This window comes from Hemiscyllium ocellatum, chromosome 18, assembly GCF_020745735.1.
Source record: "Hemiscyllium ocellatum isolate sHemOce1 chromosome 18, sHemOce1.pat.X.cur, whole genome shotgun sequence".
Classification (NCBI taxonomy): domain Eukaryota; kingdom Metazoa; phylum Chordata; class Chondrichthyes; order Orectolobiformes; family Hemiscylliidae; genus Hemiscyllium; species Hemiscyllium ocellatum.
In genome coordinates, this window is record NC_083418.1 from 40,975,513 (window position 1) to 40,990,751 (window position 15,239).

At 39.4% G+C, this 15,239-nt stretch overlaps 1 protein-coding gene across 2 annotated transcripts in view; it reads left to right on the plus strand.

Annotated features, from left to right (window-relative positions):
- Positions 1–15,239, plus strand: part of LOC132824197 (uncharacterized) — a 250,957-nt gene that overhangs the window by 201,849 nt on the left and 33,869 nt on the right. Inside the window, exon 14 of one of the 2 annotated variants that reach the window (XM_060838491.1) lies at positions 7,236–7,388. The exons of the other annotated variant lie outside the window; for it this stretch is intronic. Coding sequence (XP_060694474.1) covers positions 7,236–7,388 — 153 coding nt within the window. The remainder of the gene's footprint in view (positions 1–7,235; positions 7,389–15,239) is intronic. 2 annotated transcript variants of the gene reach the window in all.

Here is a 15,239-nt window from a genome sequence, read left to right on the forward strand (position 1 = left end):
GTTCTATTTCCATGCTACTCCAAAATTTCAGAATATACTTACTCAGGTTCTGCCCCACTTTAGACATAACCTTTCATTCCTGGTCATAGAAAGTTCCTGATTGTGCTCTTTCACCAAACCTTATCATATCTTTCCCCTATTATTTTCACCCTGACCATTGTCTCTGCACTGCCGCAATATGCCCACCAGGAGGAAGTACATAATGTTTGCTTCTGTTCTTCAGGCATTCTTCGATGACATGACAACATAGGAAAGATATGCTAGTAAATGAGCCTCACTACTCTACAAGTCACAATGGTGTAAATGTTTTATTTAATCACTAAAATTGTTTCTCTTTTGTACTACGATACAGAATGAAAGAAACAGCCTCTAGATTTCTGTAATTAACTCCAATTTATTGGAAGCAAGACTACTTCACATATGGCAAAAGTAAGGACTGCAAATGCTGGAAACCAAAGTTTAGATCAGAGTGATGCTGGAAAAGCACAGTAGGTCAGGCAGCATCCGAGGAACAGGAAAATCGACGTTTCGGGCAAAAGCCCTTCACCAGGAATAGAGCTTTTGCCCAAAACGTCGATTTCCTGCTCCTCGGATGCTGCCTGACCTGCTGTGCTTTTCTGTACCACTCTGATCTAAACGCTACTTAATATATGTACAAGGGACAAGAGTAGGCCACTTGGCCCTTCGAGTCTGCTCCACCATTCAGTAACATCATGGCTGATCTAATTTTAAACTACACTCTTTATTCCTTGATAATGAAGAATCTATTTACCTTTGCCTTTAATATATTTAAAGTATCTGCATCCCCATCATTTTAAGGATGAGCATACAAAGATATTTAATCTTCCGAGAGAAAAAAATGTTTCCTCATCTGTCTTAAATGGGCAATCCCTTATTTTTAAACTATGATCCCAAGTTCTAGATTTTCCCACCCTTTTGAAATCCACCTCGTCGCATCCCATCAAGATCTTGTGTTTCAATTAAGTCAGCACTAGCTCTCCTAAACTCCAGAGAATACAAGTCTAGCCTTTCCTCATAAGGCAAACTGCTCATTCCAGGTATTAGTTGAATAAGTCTTCTCTCAACTGCTTTTAGCACATGAATATTATTCCATCAGCCCAATCACTTGTTCTGAACTCCAGATGTGTATTACCAGTGCTTGCATAACTGAAGCACAATTTCCCTACTCTTGTATTCAACTCCCCTCACTCTAACATATACAATTCTATTAGCTTTCCTGACTATTTGCTTTAACTACATACTAACTTTCTACAATTCATGTATGAGGACCCCCAGATCTCTCTGTATCTCAGAGCTCTACAGCCTCACACCACTTAGATATTATGCTTTTTTTTATTGTTTCTGCCATAATTGGCACTTTGCCATTTGCTATTGCCAGATCTTTGTCCATCCATTTAACCTATCTGTATCCCTTTATAGGCTCCTTATGTTCTTTTCACAGCTCACTTTTCTACCTATCTCTGTGTCAACAGCAAATGTAGCTACTGTTCATCCAGATCATTTTTGTAAATTGTAAAAAATAGGCACCAGCAGTAACCCCTCTCGCATACCACTCATGTTAGCCTGAAAAAGATCCATTTATTCCTATTCCCTGCTTCCTGTTACGACCATAAGGTTTAGGAGCAGAAGTAGGCTGTTCAGCTCATCAATCCTGCACTGCCATTCAATGTGATCGTGGCTGATCTGATAATGGTAGAGTTTTCTATCTTTTCATGGAATACTGCAAATGCCTTGAGACTTAGTCAAAATTTCATTTATACTGAAGATCAGTAATGACAAAAATGGAAGTCATTACCCCCACATTGTATGGGAAGCAGCAGTGATTTTAGGTAAATCAATCAGTTATTGATTTGGCTAAAAGGTGGATGTAGAGTCATAATTATCAAAATTTTCCTGGAATGTTGAACCCCTGGCCTGTCATTCAGAGAATCTCCCAGGCAGAAGACATAGTTCCCAATGACTTTTTTTGGAGAGCTATATGTCGATACTGACCTACCTTAAGCTGCTTGCAAGTAAGTAGTCCTCTGCTACTGATCCCACCTGTAGAAAAATGGTCCAAGGGTGGAATGATATCAGCTCATCTCTGTACTCCCCTTCATCTGCAGCAAAACCTTGTACCAGAAGTTTCAAATGTTCACAATTTCATCTTGGTGTACACAAAATTAGTGTGGGTTAACTCAGAATTCAGATTTTCCTTTTTAGATTCTAACGTTTTTGGCAGACTGTTGATTTGTGCATGTCTAGACAAAACTAGGCACAGTACCTCTGTTGACCTGAATGGCAAAAATCTTTCTCTCTGCAGGAAACAAAATCTGACAGTTAAGCTGTGCAATTTGAATAGCAGGAAACTTGTGTTAAACAGCAATAGAATCAGGAGTTTCAAGCTGTAATAATAACATGCTACAGACTAATTTAATCTGACTCCCAAATACTGAGAAGGCATTTAATTGCATTTCCCTTTAATGTTAGTTTGAAATTTATAACTAAAATGGGGTATTGTTAAACCAGTACCGAAAACAAAACTGATTGAAAGATACTGTCAAATGTAGAGTTTATCAAAATGCAAAACAGAAAAGCGTCTTTTTTGTAAAAAAACTGGGTTTACAAGCTGATTTTATGAATTATTTAAGCTGTGAAAAAGATACTGACCTTTTATCCTCCCAAATTTCCCCTCCCCTCTTGAAGGATTTGAAAATCTTGTTGAATACAATTCCAGGACTCCAGGATTAATTTAAAACATCAAAAGAATCTTTGCTAAATAGCTTTGAATAGAACAGTCACAGTCAAGAATGTAGTGCTGGAAAAGCACAGCAGGTCAAGCAGCATCCGAGGAGCAGGAGAATCGACGTTTCAGGCATAAGCCCTTCATCAGGAATCAGTCACAGGCAATAATAACTAAATAGGTATCCTGAACAAATAAAGGCATTCTTATACGCAATGTAATCTTTTATATTTTAACTCAATCCAATAAATTTAATCCAGTTTAATCTCTGACCGTGGAATTCACTTTGATAAGCTTTTAAATATGGATTCTGGAAGGCAGTACCTCTTTTTTTCTGGATTTGGCCGCACAGGTCACAGCTCATTGTACCATTGTAATCTCCTTTTCCAAGTAAAAGTGTCACTGATAGACAAACGTAGACATGCCCTTGGCATCTATTCCACAGCTAGACTTATTACAGGGAGAAAGTGTGGACTGCAGATGCTGGAGGTCAGAGTCGAGAGTGTTTCGCTAGAAAAGCACAGCAGGTCAGGGTGAGAATTGACGTTTCGGGCATAAACCCTTCGTTAGGAATGGGCTCTTGCCCGAAACATCGATTCTCCTGCTCCTCAGATGCTGCCTGACCTGCTGTGCTTTTCCAGCACCACACTCTCAAAACTTATCTTATTACAGAGCTACATTATCCTTCCTAATTCTTGAGAACTCTGAATGTTTGCTGTCTCTGTCAACTTTCTTCTGACATATTTTATGTCTTAAAATTCAAAACCAATCAATTTTCATTTATAGCATGGCAGTGTAGCAGTTACCTCCATAGCAACAACAAGATTTGCTTGCTTCTGAATGACTCTCATCTAGGTTAACAGAACAAGCTTTGTTTGTAAGCACACACATATCTTCTAGCTATTTCAAAGTTCCAAACATTGTTTGTAATCATACAATTTTCTTTTAATTATGAAGAATTTGACAGGGTAAATAAAGAATGACTATTGCCTCTTTAAGGAAGCATTCAAGAATTTTCTTTTGACAAGCATTCAAGAATTTTAAAAAGTGAGGAAAGTGGTTATGAAAAATTACACAATAGGTTGTTGTAACATGAAATATTTAGCTGTAGACTAATTAGAGAGATGGTCTTGCATCTATCAAAGGAAAATCAGGTAAGTAGTCAAAATATGGTACATACAGATCTGTGAGTAAGGAATGAAGCAATCAGATTAATTTTGGATTATACCAGCATTATGGGGAAATCAACAAAACACGCAGATCAAGCAATAAAGACAATGTGCAATGGTATAAACATTAATGCAAGGTATCGACTGTATAAAGCAGATGAGCTGAAGGCACAGAAACATTTAGAACTATGATAGAACATTCACCCAGTCACTACTTTGGCTGGGGTATTGCCATGGAGAATGCACAGTGGAACAGTTAATCCCCAAGCTTTTTAAATTCATGTCAGGCAATGGTGGTTACCCAAGCTTTGTTTAATTGATAAAAATATAATGTGTTGACATCTTTCTTTTTGCAAAAGTCAGAGCCCAATGTATAAATATACTCAGCTTCTAGCAAGCCTAAGTGAGCTACATTTTATCAGCCAGGCTTGCAATGTAAAATAAATTGGTACTGAATTAGTACTAGCACAAAAATGAATGGGCCCAAGGCCATCATATTTTTGTCCTGAAATATCTCCAGACAACTCCAAAAGAGAATAGTGCCTCACAAATTTGAGCAACAGGTAAAATTCACCATTTCACACTGCTATCAAGTATCAGAACAAGTGGCATTTTCCACTAGAGTCATAGAGTTATACAGCACGAAAACAGACCTTTCAGTCTCCCTTGTCCGTGCCGACCAGATATCCTAAACTTATCTAGTCCCATTTGCCAGTATTTGGCCCATTTCCCTCTAAACCCTTCATATTCATATACCCATCCAGATGCATTTTAAATGTTGTAATTGTAGCCGCCTCCACCACTTCCCCTGGCAGCTCTTTCCATACATGCAACACCATCTGCATGAAAAAGTTAACCCTAAGGTCCTTTTTAAATCTTTCCTCTAACACCTTAAAAAGATGCCCTCTGATTTTGGACTCCCCTACTCCAGCCAAAAGATCCTGGCTGTTCACCCTATCCATGCCCCTTATGATTTTGTATTCTTCTGTAAGGCCACCTTTCAGCCTCCAACACACCAATGAGAAACCCCCTACCTATTCAGCTTCTCCCTATAGCTCAGACCCTTCAATCCCAGCAATCTTTTCTGAACCCTTTCAAGTTTAATAACAGTTTTCCTCTAGCAGGGAGATCAGCATTGAATGCAGTATTTTAGAAGTGGCCTCACCAATGCCTCGTACAGTCGAAACATAACACCCTGACTCCTATAGTCAGTGTACTGACTAATGAAGGCAAGTATGCCAATACCTTCTTCACCACCTTGTCTACCTGCAACTGTACTTTTAAGGAACTATGCAACTACAACCCGAGGTCTCTGGCAACACTCCCCATCTGCCACTCCTCAACCCATTGACCCATCTGATCAAGCTCCTGTTGTATTCTAAGATAACTTTTTTTACTGTCCACTACACCACCAATTTTGGTGTAATCTGCAAATGTACTAACCATACTGCTGCATTCACATCCAAATAATTGATATAAATGATGAAAAACCTGTGAACCCAGCTCTGATCCTTGCAGCACACCACTGGTCACAGGCCTCCAGTCCAAAGTAAAACCCTCTACCACCAACCTTTGTTCCTACTTTGGAGCTAATTTTGTATCCAGTTGGCTAGCTACCCCTGGATTCCATATGATCTAACCTTGCTAACCAGTCTATCATGTGGAACCTTGTTGATTACTTTGCTAAGTCCATATAGATATTGTATATTGCTCAGCTTTCATCAATCTGCTTTGTCATCTCTTCAAAAAACTCAATCAAAGTAGTGAGACACACAATTTCCTCGCCAACTATTTACCCATCATTGACATAGTTTCACCAGTCCATAGTTCCCTGGCTTTTTCTTCACACCTTTCTTCAATAATGGCACCACATTAACCACCCTCAAGTCTTCTGCCACCTCAGTCATAACTGTAGATGATACAAATATCTCAGCAAGGATCCCAGCCAGTTGCTTCTCCAGCATCCCATGAGGTTCTGCGATAAATCTCATCAGGCACTGGGGATTTGTCTACCTCATGCATTTTAATGGCTACACCTCCCTTTCTGTAAAATGGATATTTTCCAAGACCTCACTGTTGATTTCCCCAAATTCTCTAGCTTCCATATCCTTCTCCATAATAAATATTGATTGGAAATATTCATTTAGTATCTCACCCATCTCCTGTTGTTCAATACATATTGATTACTGAAGATGGTCAAGCCAAAATCATCCTTTCTAGCTCACAAATGAGTAATGTAGAATGTGACTTTTACTGTTGATGTGATGCCAGCTATGTTGGCTGTATGTTCCAACAATTGGTGGATCATATCAAACAGAACGGACCTCTCAGCTTTATGCAATAGACGAAGAATTGACTGTATTCAATCAGCCCATGTTTGGAAATCTCAGGCATAATGTTTGACATTAGATGTGAGTTCTCAATTTGCCAACACTTATTTAAAAATTCCTGTTGTACTAACAATTGCAAGTAGCTAACTTAGATTACCAGTCAGATCAACAGTCAGTCTTGCTGTGTGCTTCACTTAAGCTTGGTGGAAGATACACTTGCAATACCCTGTCCTATGAAAGCATGAAGAATTGATTAAACTTTACCATATTTTGGCTCTGTCATTTTGTAAAGTTTCATAGCACTGGGCTTCACAGTAGAAATCTACTATCATCCAAACTCTTCTCATTAACTACCTACCACATCCCTAACGCATCTCTGTAATTTCACGTTTATCCTCATCATATTTCATCTGCCATGCATTTGGCCAGTCACTCAATTGTCCAAATCACACTCGATCATCATCTTCTAATAAATATAAATTGCTGTTCCTTTTCAAATTTTGAATTTAAGTTAAATTCCATCCTGGTTACTGAAAAGTAAAAAATTACACCAGTGCAAGCCGGTTCCAATATAACACGATGATTCCACTCTCATGCAATCTCGCGTTATAAAAAAAATCGCACAATAACCGTGTTATTTAAACTAATGGGACCAGAATCACAATATAGCTAGTACAGGTAAGGAAGTTTTTGGATTCTACAAATAATAGTCTAAATTCTTCAATCATGTTAAAGCCAATTCGCTTTGAGGAAACTGACATTAGAATGGAGATAAGGAGAAACTTCTTAAGACAGAGAGTGGTGAATCTATTGGATTAGAAACATATCATCCATGATTGAGTGGTGGAGCAGACTTGATGGGCTGAAAGGCCTAACTTCAGCTCCTGTGCCTTATAGTTATAGCAGAACTGACTGTTATGTTTTTTTTTCAGCAACAGTCAAGTTCCATATTTGTTAAGTTAGAATTCAAAAAGCAATTTTATTTTTACTCAGAGCGCCTGATGAAAATGTCATTAGAAGATCTCCGAGAATTCCTTCAGGAAATTATGTCAAAAAACTTTCAATATGATGATGATGTTGTTATTGAGCAGTTGGAAAAGTCTATGGTCGAGCTCAGGAAATTAAAGCTTGAACTTCCTCCACCAGGTATGTCGCAATTCTACAAAAGTTTAACCTATTTATCTCTTAACATTCATCTTAATTTTAAGATTTAAGGAATATTTGAATTACGGAGTAAACTCAGTTTTCTAAATAACGTTTTATTGTAATTTTTTGAATTAATTCCAGACTTCCACTTTCCTTCCACTGAAGAGTTCATTTTTCTTTCCTTCACTTCACAACTGTTGACCATACAACACTTCCTATCACTGGAGAAAAGTTAATATTCTAAACTACAGGTTTCTATTGGAAAATGAATTTCAGACAGTGTTCCTTTTCTCACTTCAGTAATGAAAGGATAGCTCCAGTGCAGTGAGATACTAGCTAAGATGGAGATCATTATATGAGCAATTTGGGGAATTGACACATCACATCTTCCATTTTTTAGTAGTTTACAAAAGAGGTTTGTTTTCTGCCTGCACTTTGAGGCAAGCTAAAGCTGCTAAAATGGAAATGTAATGACAGTTGACCTTGGGCCAAAAGGTCAACTGTAAATATTTATACTACAATGTACATTTGATGGGTATTATCACCCTTTTCAAGTTTAATATGGACTTAGTGCGTGACAGTGATAAATTGATTGCAAAGTTGTTGCTGAGTTATTGTAAAATAGCTGCTAAAACCAATAACTGTAATGCAGTAATAAGCAGGTATATGAAATAATAATAGCAGTTAATTCCCACTTCACTGTAAATTACATGCATGGCATATCTAAATACTAACAAATATATTGTTTTACTTAGCAGCTTTTCATCTATTAAATTCTTTCCCCATATCTGCATTTAGGTTTCATCCTACTAGCTTCTAGTTTTCAAATACGTAATGGTCAACTGAATTTCTCCCAGGATCTCAGAATTTTTGTGTTTTCGGTCTCACTTGCAGCTTATATTTTTAAGTTTAATCAAGTTTAATCTCAATAAAACAAACAATCAAGAAAGAACCCACTCCACTCACTAATGCAGGTTTACTGTAAGGCCACACTTAAAACTATTCACTTATCTGTTTCTGTGCTGTGAACTCTCCCAAACAGGTTCCATCAAAATCAGTTGTGAATTTCACTGTTTGTTAATTTTCCCAGATGCACTCCGATGACTAGCGATTCATGAATTCAAACAGCAAAGGTAGTAACTGCACAGATTCACTGCAGTGTCAGTTAGCAGTGTGGGTCTCTCTCTCTCTCTCTGACTCTCTCTCTCTGACTCTGACTCTCTCTCTCTCTCTCTCTCTCTCTCTGACTCTCTGTCTCTCTCTCTCTCTCTCTCACACACACACACACTCTGAATCTACGTATTTGCTGCCTTTGCTGTTTGAATTCATGTATCGCTGGACAGTGGAATGCATCTGGTAAAATTCACAATTGATCTTGGAGGAACCTGTTTGGGAGAGTTCACAGCAAGTGAATAGTTTTAAGTGTGGCCTTACAGTAAGCCTGCATTAGAGAATAGAATGGATTTTTTTCTTGATTATATATTTTATTGAGATATGTCTCTTGATTAACCTTAAAAATATAAGCCATAAGTATAAAGTTAGCCTGGAGCAGTGTTTTGTAGACCATAAGACATAGGAGTGGAAGTAAGGCCATTCGGCCCATCGAGTCCTCTCCGCTATTTAATCATGGCTGATGGGCATTTCAACTCCACTTACCTGCATCCTCCCTGTAGCCCTTAATTCCTTGTGACATCAAGAATTTATCAAGGTATAAGACAGTGCTATTTTCTGGGTCTGTAGATTGAAAGAAACAAAGATTGCCATTAGTAGAGTGGTCTGATCTTCTTGTCGGATATGGGAGTTTAGGGAGAGTTTACAAGTTACTGAAGGTTATATCTGCAATAAATGCCATTGGTTGCGAATCCTATCAGATCGAATGGATCATTTGGAGAGACAGTTAGAGGCAATGATGAATTTACATGAGCAAGGGAGTTTGTTGGATGGCAGATATAGGAAGGGAGAAACGTTGCAGATGCAGTCACATAGATGGGTTAACTCAAGGAAAGGTAAAAGAGGTAGGCAGATAGTGCAGGACTTATCTGAGGCTATCCCCATTTCAATCAATTATGCTGTTTTGGAAAATGTATAGAGTGATGGATTCTCAGGGGAATGTGGCACGGACAGCCAAGTTTTTTGGTATCGTGACTGGCTGTAATGCAATGAGGGGTATATCGTGTTCCAAGAAATCAGTTGTGTTAGGGGACTCTCTAGTCCAAACTCAGACAGTTGTTTCTATGGTGAAAAATCAGAATGGTAAGTTGCCTCCCTGATGCCAGGATCAAGGATATCTGAGAGGGTGCAGAATGTTCTCAAGAGGGAGAGGGCCCAGCAGGAGATAATTGTACAGATTGGAACCTATGATATAGTAAGGGAAAGGATGAGATTTTGAAGGGAGAATATAAAGGTAGGCATGAATTTAAAAAGAAGGGCCCCGAGAGTAGTAATATCTGGATTACTCCAGGTGCTACAAACTGGTGAGGGAGGATAGAGCAGATGAATGCATGTTTGAGGAGCTGGTGTATGGGAGAAGGATTCACATTTTTGGATCATTGGAATCTCTTCTGGGGTAGAAGTGACCTGTAAAAGGAGGACAGATTGCACATGAATTGGAAGGGGACTAATATACTGCAAGAGAGATTTTCTGGAGCTGCTCGGGAGGTGGGGGGTTGGAACCCAGGGAGATAGTGAGTAAAGAGATCAATCTGAGACTGTTACAGTTGAGAAAATAAGTGAGTCAAACAGTCAGGGCAGGCAGAGCAGAGAACAAGGTAGGATTGATAAAATAAATTGCATTTATTTCAATCCAAGGGGCCTAACAGGGAAGGCAAATGAACTCAAGGCATGGTTAGGAACATGGAACTGGGATATCATAGCAATTACAGAAACATGGCTCAGAGATGCGCAGGACTGCCAGCTTAATGTTTCAGGATACACATGCTACAGGAAGGACAGAAAGGGAGACAAGAGAGGAGGGGGAGTGGTGTTTTTGATAAAGGATAGCATTACAGCTGTACTGAGGGAGAATATTCCCGGAAATACATCCGGGGAAGTTATTTGGGTGGAAATGAGAAATAAGAAAGGGATGATCACCTTACTGGGATTGTACTATCGCCCCTCCACCACCCCCCCCCCCCCCCCCCCAATTAGTCAGCAGGAAATTGAGGAATAAATTTGTAAGGAGATTTCAGTTATTTGTAAGAGTCATAGGGTGGTTATGGTAGGGAATTTTTAACTTTCCAAACATAGACTGGGACTGCCATAGTGTTAAGGGTTTAGATGGATAGGAATTTGTTAAGTGTGTAGACACTTTTATGATTCAGTATGTGGAAGTACCAACTGGAGAAGGTGCAAAACTTGACCTACTCTTGGGAAATAAGGCAGGGCGGGTAACTGAGGTGTCAGTAGGGAGCACTTTGGGGCCAGCAACCACAATTCTATTAGTTTTAGAATGGTGATGGAAAAGGACAGACCAGATCTAAAAGTTGAAGTTCTAAATTTGAGGAAGGCCAATTTTGACGCTATTAGGCAAGAACTTTCAAAAGCTGACTGGGAGCAAATGTTCGCGGATAAAGGGATGGCTGGAAAAGGGGAAGCCTTCAGAAATGACATAACGAGAGTCCAGAGACAATACATTCCTATTAAGGCGAAAGGAAAGGCTGGTAGGTATAGGGAATGCTAGATGACTAGAGAAGTTGAGGGTTTGGTTAAGAAAAAGAAGGAAGCATATGTCAGGTGTAGACAGGATAGATTGAGTGAAATCTTGAAGAGTATAAATGCAGTAGGAGTATACTTAAGAGAGAAATCAGGAGGGCAAAGAAGGAATATGAGATGGCTTTGGCAAATAGAGTTAAGAAGAATTCAGAGGATTTTTACAAATGCATTAAGCCCAAAAGGGTAACCAGGGAAAGAATAGGGCCCCTCAAAGATCAGCAAGGCACCCTCTGAGTGGAGCCGCAGGAGATGGGGTAGGTACAAAACGAGGAGAAAGTGAGGTCTGCAGATGCTGGAGATCAGAGCTGAAAATGTGTTGCTGGAAAAACGCAGCGGGTCAGGCAGCATCCAAGGAGCAGGAGAATCGACGTTTCGGGCATGAGCCCCTGAAGAAGGGCTCATGCCCGAAACATCGATTCTCCTGCTCCTTGGATGCTGCCTGACTTGCTGCGCTTTTCCAGTAACATATTTTCAGCCTAGATATTAAACGAGTATTTTACATCAATATTCACTGTGGAAAAAGACATGGAAGATTATAGAACGTAGGGAAATAGATGGTGACATCTTGAATTGCTGGCTGTCTTGAAACGCATAAAAGTGGATAGATTCCCAGGACCTGATCAGGTGTATCCTAGAACTGTATGGCAAGCTAGGGAAGTAATTGTTGGACATCTTACTGAGATATCTGTATCATCAATAGTCACAGATGAGGTGCTGGAAGACTGGAGGTTGGCTAATCTGGTGCCACTGTTTAAGAAGGGTGGTAAGGACAAGCCAGGGAACTATAGACCGGTAGGCCTGGTGTCAGTGGTGGGCAAATTGTTGGAGGGAATCCCAAGGGACAGGATGTACATGTTTTTGGAAAGGCAAGGACTGATCAGGGATAATTGACATGCCTTTGTGAATGCGAAACCATGTCTCTCAAACTTGATTGAGCTTTTAAAAGAAGTAACAAAGAGAATTAATGAGGGCAGAGCAATGGACGTGATCTATATGGATCTCAGTAAGATGTTCAACAAGGTTTCCCATGGGAGACTGGTTAGCAAGGTTAGATCTCATGGAATACAGGGCGAACAAGTCATTTGGGTACAGAATTGGCTCAAAGGAAGAAGACAGAGGGTGGTGGTGGAGGGTTGTTTTTCAGATTGGAGGCCTGTGACCAGTGGAGTGCCACAAGGATTGGTGCTCTGTCCTCTACTTTTTGTCATGTATATAAATGATTTGGACATGAGCATAAGAGGTATAGTTCATAAATTTGCAGATTAACACCAAAATTGGAAGTGTCATGGACAGCGAAGAAGGTTACCTCAGATTACAACGGGATCTTGATCAGATTAGCCAATGGGCTGAGGGGTGGCAGATGGAGTTTGTTTAGAAAAATGTGAGGTGCTACATTTTGGGAAAGCAAATCTTAGCAGGACTTATGCATTCAATGGTAAAGTTCTAGGGAGTGTTGCTGAACAAAGAGACCTTGGAATGCAGGTTCATAGCTCCTTGAAATTGGAGTCGCACGTAGATAGGATAGTGAAGAAGGCATTTGGTATGCTTTCCTTTATTGGTCAGAATGTTGAGTACGGGAATTGGGAGGTCATGCTGTGGCTGTACAGGACATTGGTTTGGCCACTTTTAGAATATTGCATGCAATTCTGGCCTCCTTCCTATCAGATGGAATTTGTGAAATTTGAAAGGGTTCAGAAAAGATTTAGAAGCATGTTGCTAGGGTTGGAGGATTTGAGCTACAGGGAAAAGCTGATTAGGCTGGGACTATTTTCCCTGGAGCGTCGGAGGCTGAGGGGTGACCTTGTAGAGGTTTATAAAATCATGAGGGGCATGGATAGGATAAATAGACAAAGTCTTTTCCCTTGTTGGAGGAGTCCAGACCTGGGGCATAAATTTAGGGTGAGGGGGTAATGATATAAAAGAGACCTAAGGGGAAATTTTTCACGCAGAGTGTGGTACGTTTATAGAATGAGCTGCCAGAGGAAGTGGTGGAGGCTTGTACAATTGCAAAATGGAAAAGGCAACTGAATGAGTATATGAATAGGAAGGTTTTGGATGGACATGGGCCAGTTACTGGCAGGTGGTACTAGATTTGGGTTGGGATATCTGTTCACATGGACAGGTTGGACCGAGAGGTCTGTTTCCATGCTGTACACCTCTATGACTCTGTCACAAGTTGTCAGTTTATAGTTAGGATCGCTCATGCTTTGGTAACTTTAAATTATATTATGGTTTCATTACAAAACATGAAGGGGTTTATTGAAATTTTGATGGTATTTTCAGGATCATATTCTGTAATTTGGCCCATTTTTCAATAATAACTGCAAATAAATAGCCTTAACATGAACGTTACATGATCTTGCTACATGACTTTCTGCCTTTAATCATCCTGGCTAATAAAATAATATCTTTCCTCGTCTTCAATATTTTTATTACTAATAGTGTAGTGCTCCACAAAAATTTTTAAATATATTTTTAATGTATTCAATATTTTGCTCCTGAATGGGTGATATTTTTTAATGCAAATTCTACGACAGTACTGGTGAATTGACAGCTCAGGTTCACATGACAGTTTTAAGAACTGCATTTCATAACTGGCACAACATAACAAGTGGCATTCCACAGAGTTCTTTAGGGCTTCCATACATTAACATTGGAGTCATTTAGCTCATCGAGCCTGTACTTCCACCATTTGGTGAGATCATAGATCATTAATTATTTACTAATAACTGAGGTGATGATGGGATATAGAAAGAACCACACGCAAACATTTGCAGAAGACTGTGTGATACATAGCATTGCAGTATGGATGATAGTTCAAAATTACAATAAGATATTGATGGATTATATGTCTGAGCAAACTGAGCAGCCTTTGGAAAGCTTGGGAAAGCCATCCAATTCAAATTTAATACTGGATCTTCACTAAACTACAGTAGATCCAGGAATAAATTTATGCTCAATGGTTCAAAATTGAGCCTAATAGACATGCCATGGTGGCCCCTTCCCAGTCTAACTTGACCATGTGAGGTTTACCTATTTAGTGCAGACTGATGTATGGACTCCTGCAAGCTTTAGTGGAGTGAGCTGTCATATTTGCCGCCACGTCATGATCAAATTGCACCCAAAAGGTGTAATATTATTTCACAAGCAGCAATAAGTGCTGGATCAATTCTTAGATTTAAATCTGAGATTGATATATTCAGGGTAACCAAAGGAATCAAGGGAAAAGGTGGGTACATAATAAGGTCATAGGTCAATGACATTCCATTGAATGATAGAATATGCTTGAGGGATGCCTAGTCCTCTTCACCATTTCTTCTACATTTTGTTTTGGATTGCACAATTTATTTAAATGTGTTACTCCTTTTTTTGTGTAGCTGTGCATGCAATGCAACTTAAAGAGCTAACTTGTGTGCACCATGTTCAGGGACTTTCAGATGCTGGATGCAACTGCAAAGGAACTTCCTCCAGCTGCTGCTCATATGCTTGTTCTCTTGAAGACTTTTATGATATAGAGATGCTGGTGTTGGACTGGGGTGTTCAAAGTTAAAAATCACACAACACCAGGTTATAGTCCAACAGATTTAATTGGAAGCACTAGCTTTTAGAGCACTGCTCCTTCATCAGGTGGTTGAAGACTTTTAGGTTTCATCTACCACCTTGTGGTCAGTTTTAAATACTGCAACTAAAATGTTTGTAACAAAGTGAATATTGCTGCTTCTGGCTCCCTGACACCTCTGTGTTATAAAAATGTCACAAATTCCATGTAACACAGCACAAAGAGGAGTTAGCATTCTATATGGATGTCCTTTAACCAGAAATAGAAATATGACCTGAAACAATGACTCTGTTGCTCTCTCCATTTATAACATGTCCAAACAGAATTTCCATTGGCCTGACACTTATTATTCCAGAATAAATAAGAGTTGTGCATGAGGACTTTGCAGAATCCCCACTGGACCAAACAATGAAGGAATTGTCCAAGAAATTGAAGATTCCGCTCAGTAGTTCTCCTCGCCTGGAACCCTCCAAAAGCCTCTATTTAAATTGGAAAATTTGAAGGGCTTTGATGAAATTACATAAAATAGTTACTCAGAAAAAGTTGGATTTTTAAATAAATAGTCAAGCTCTTGAATAACT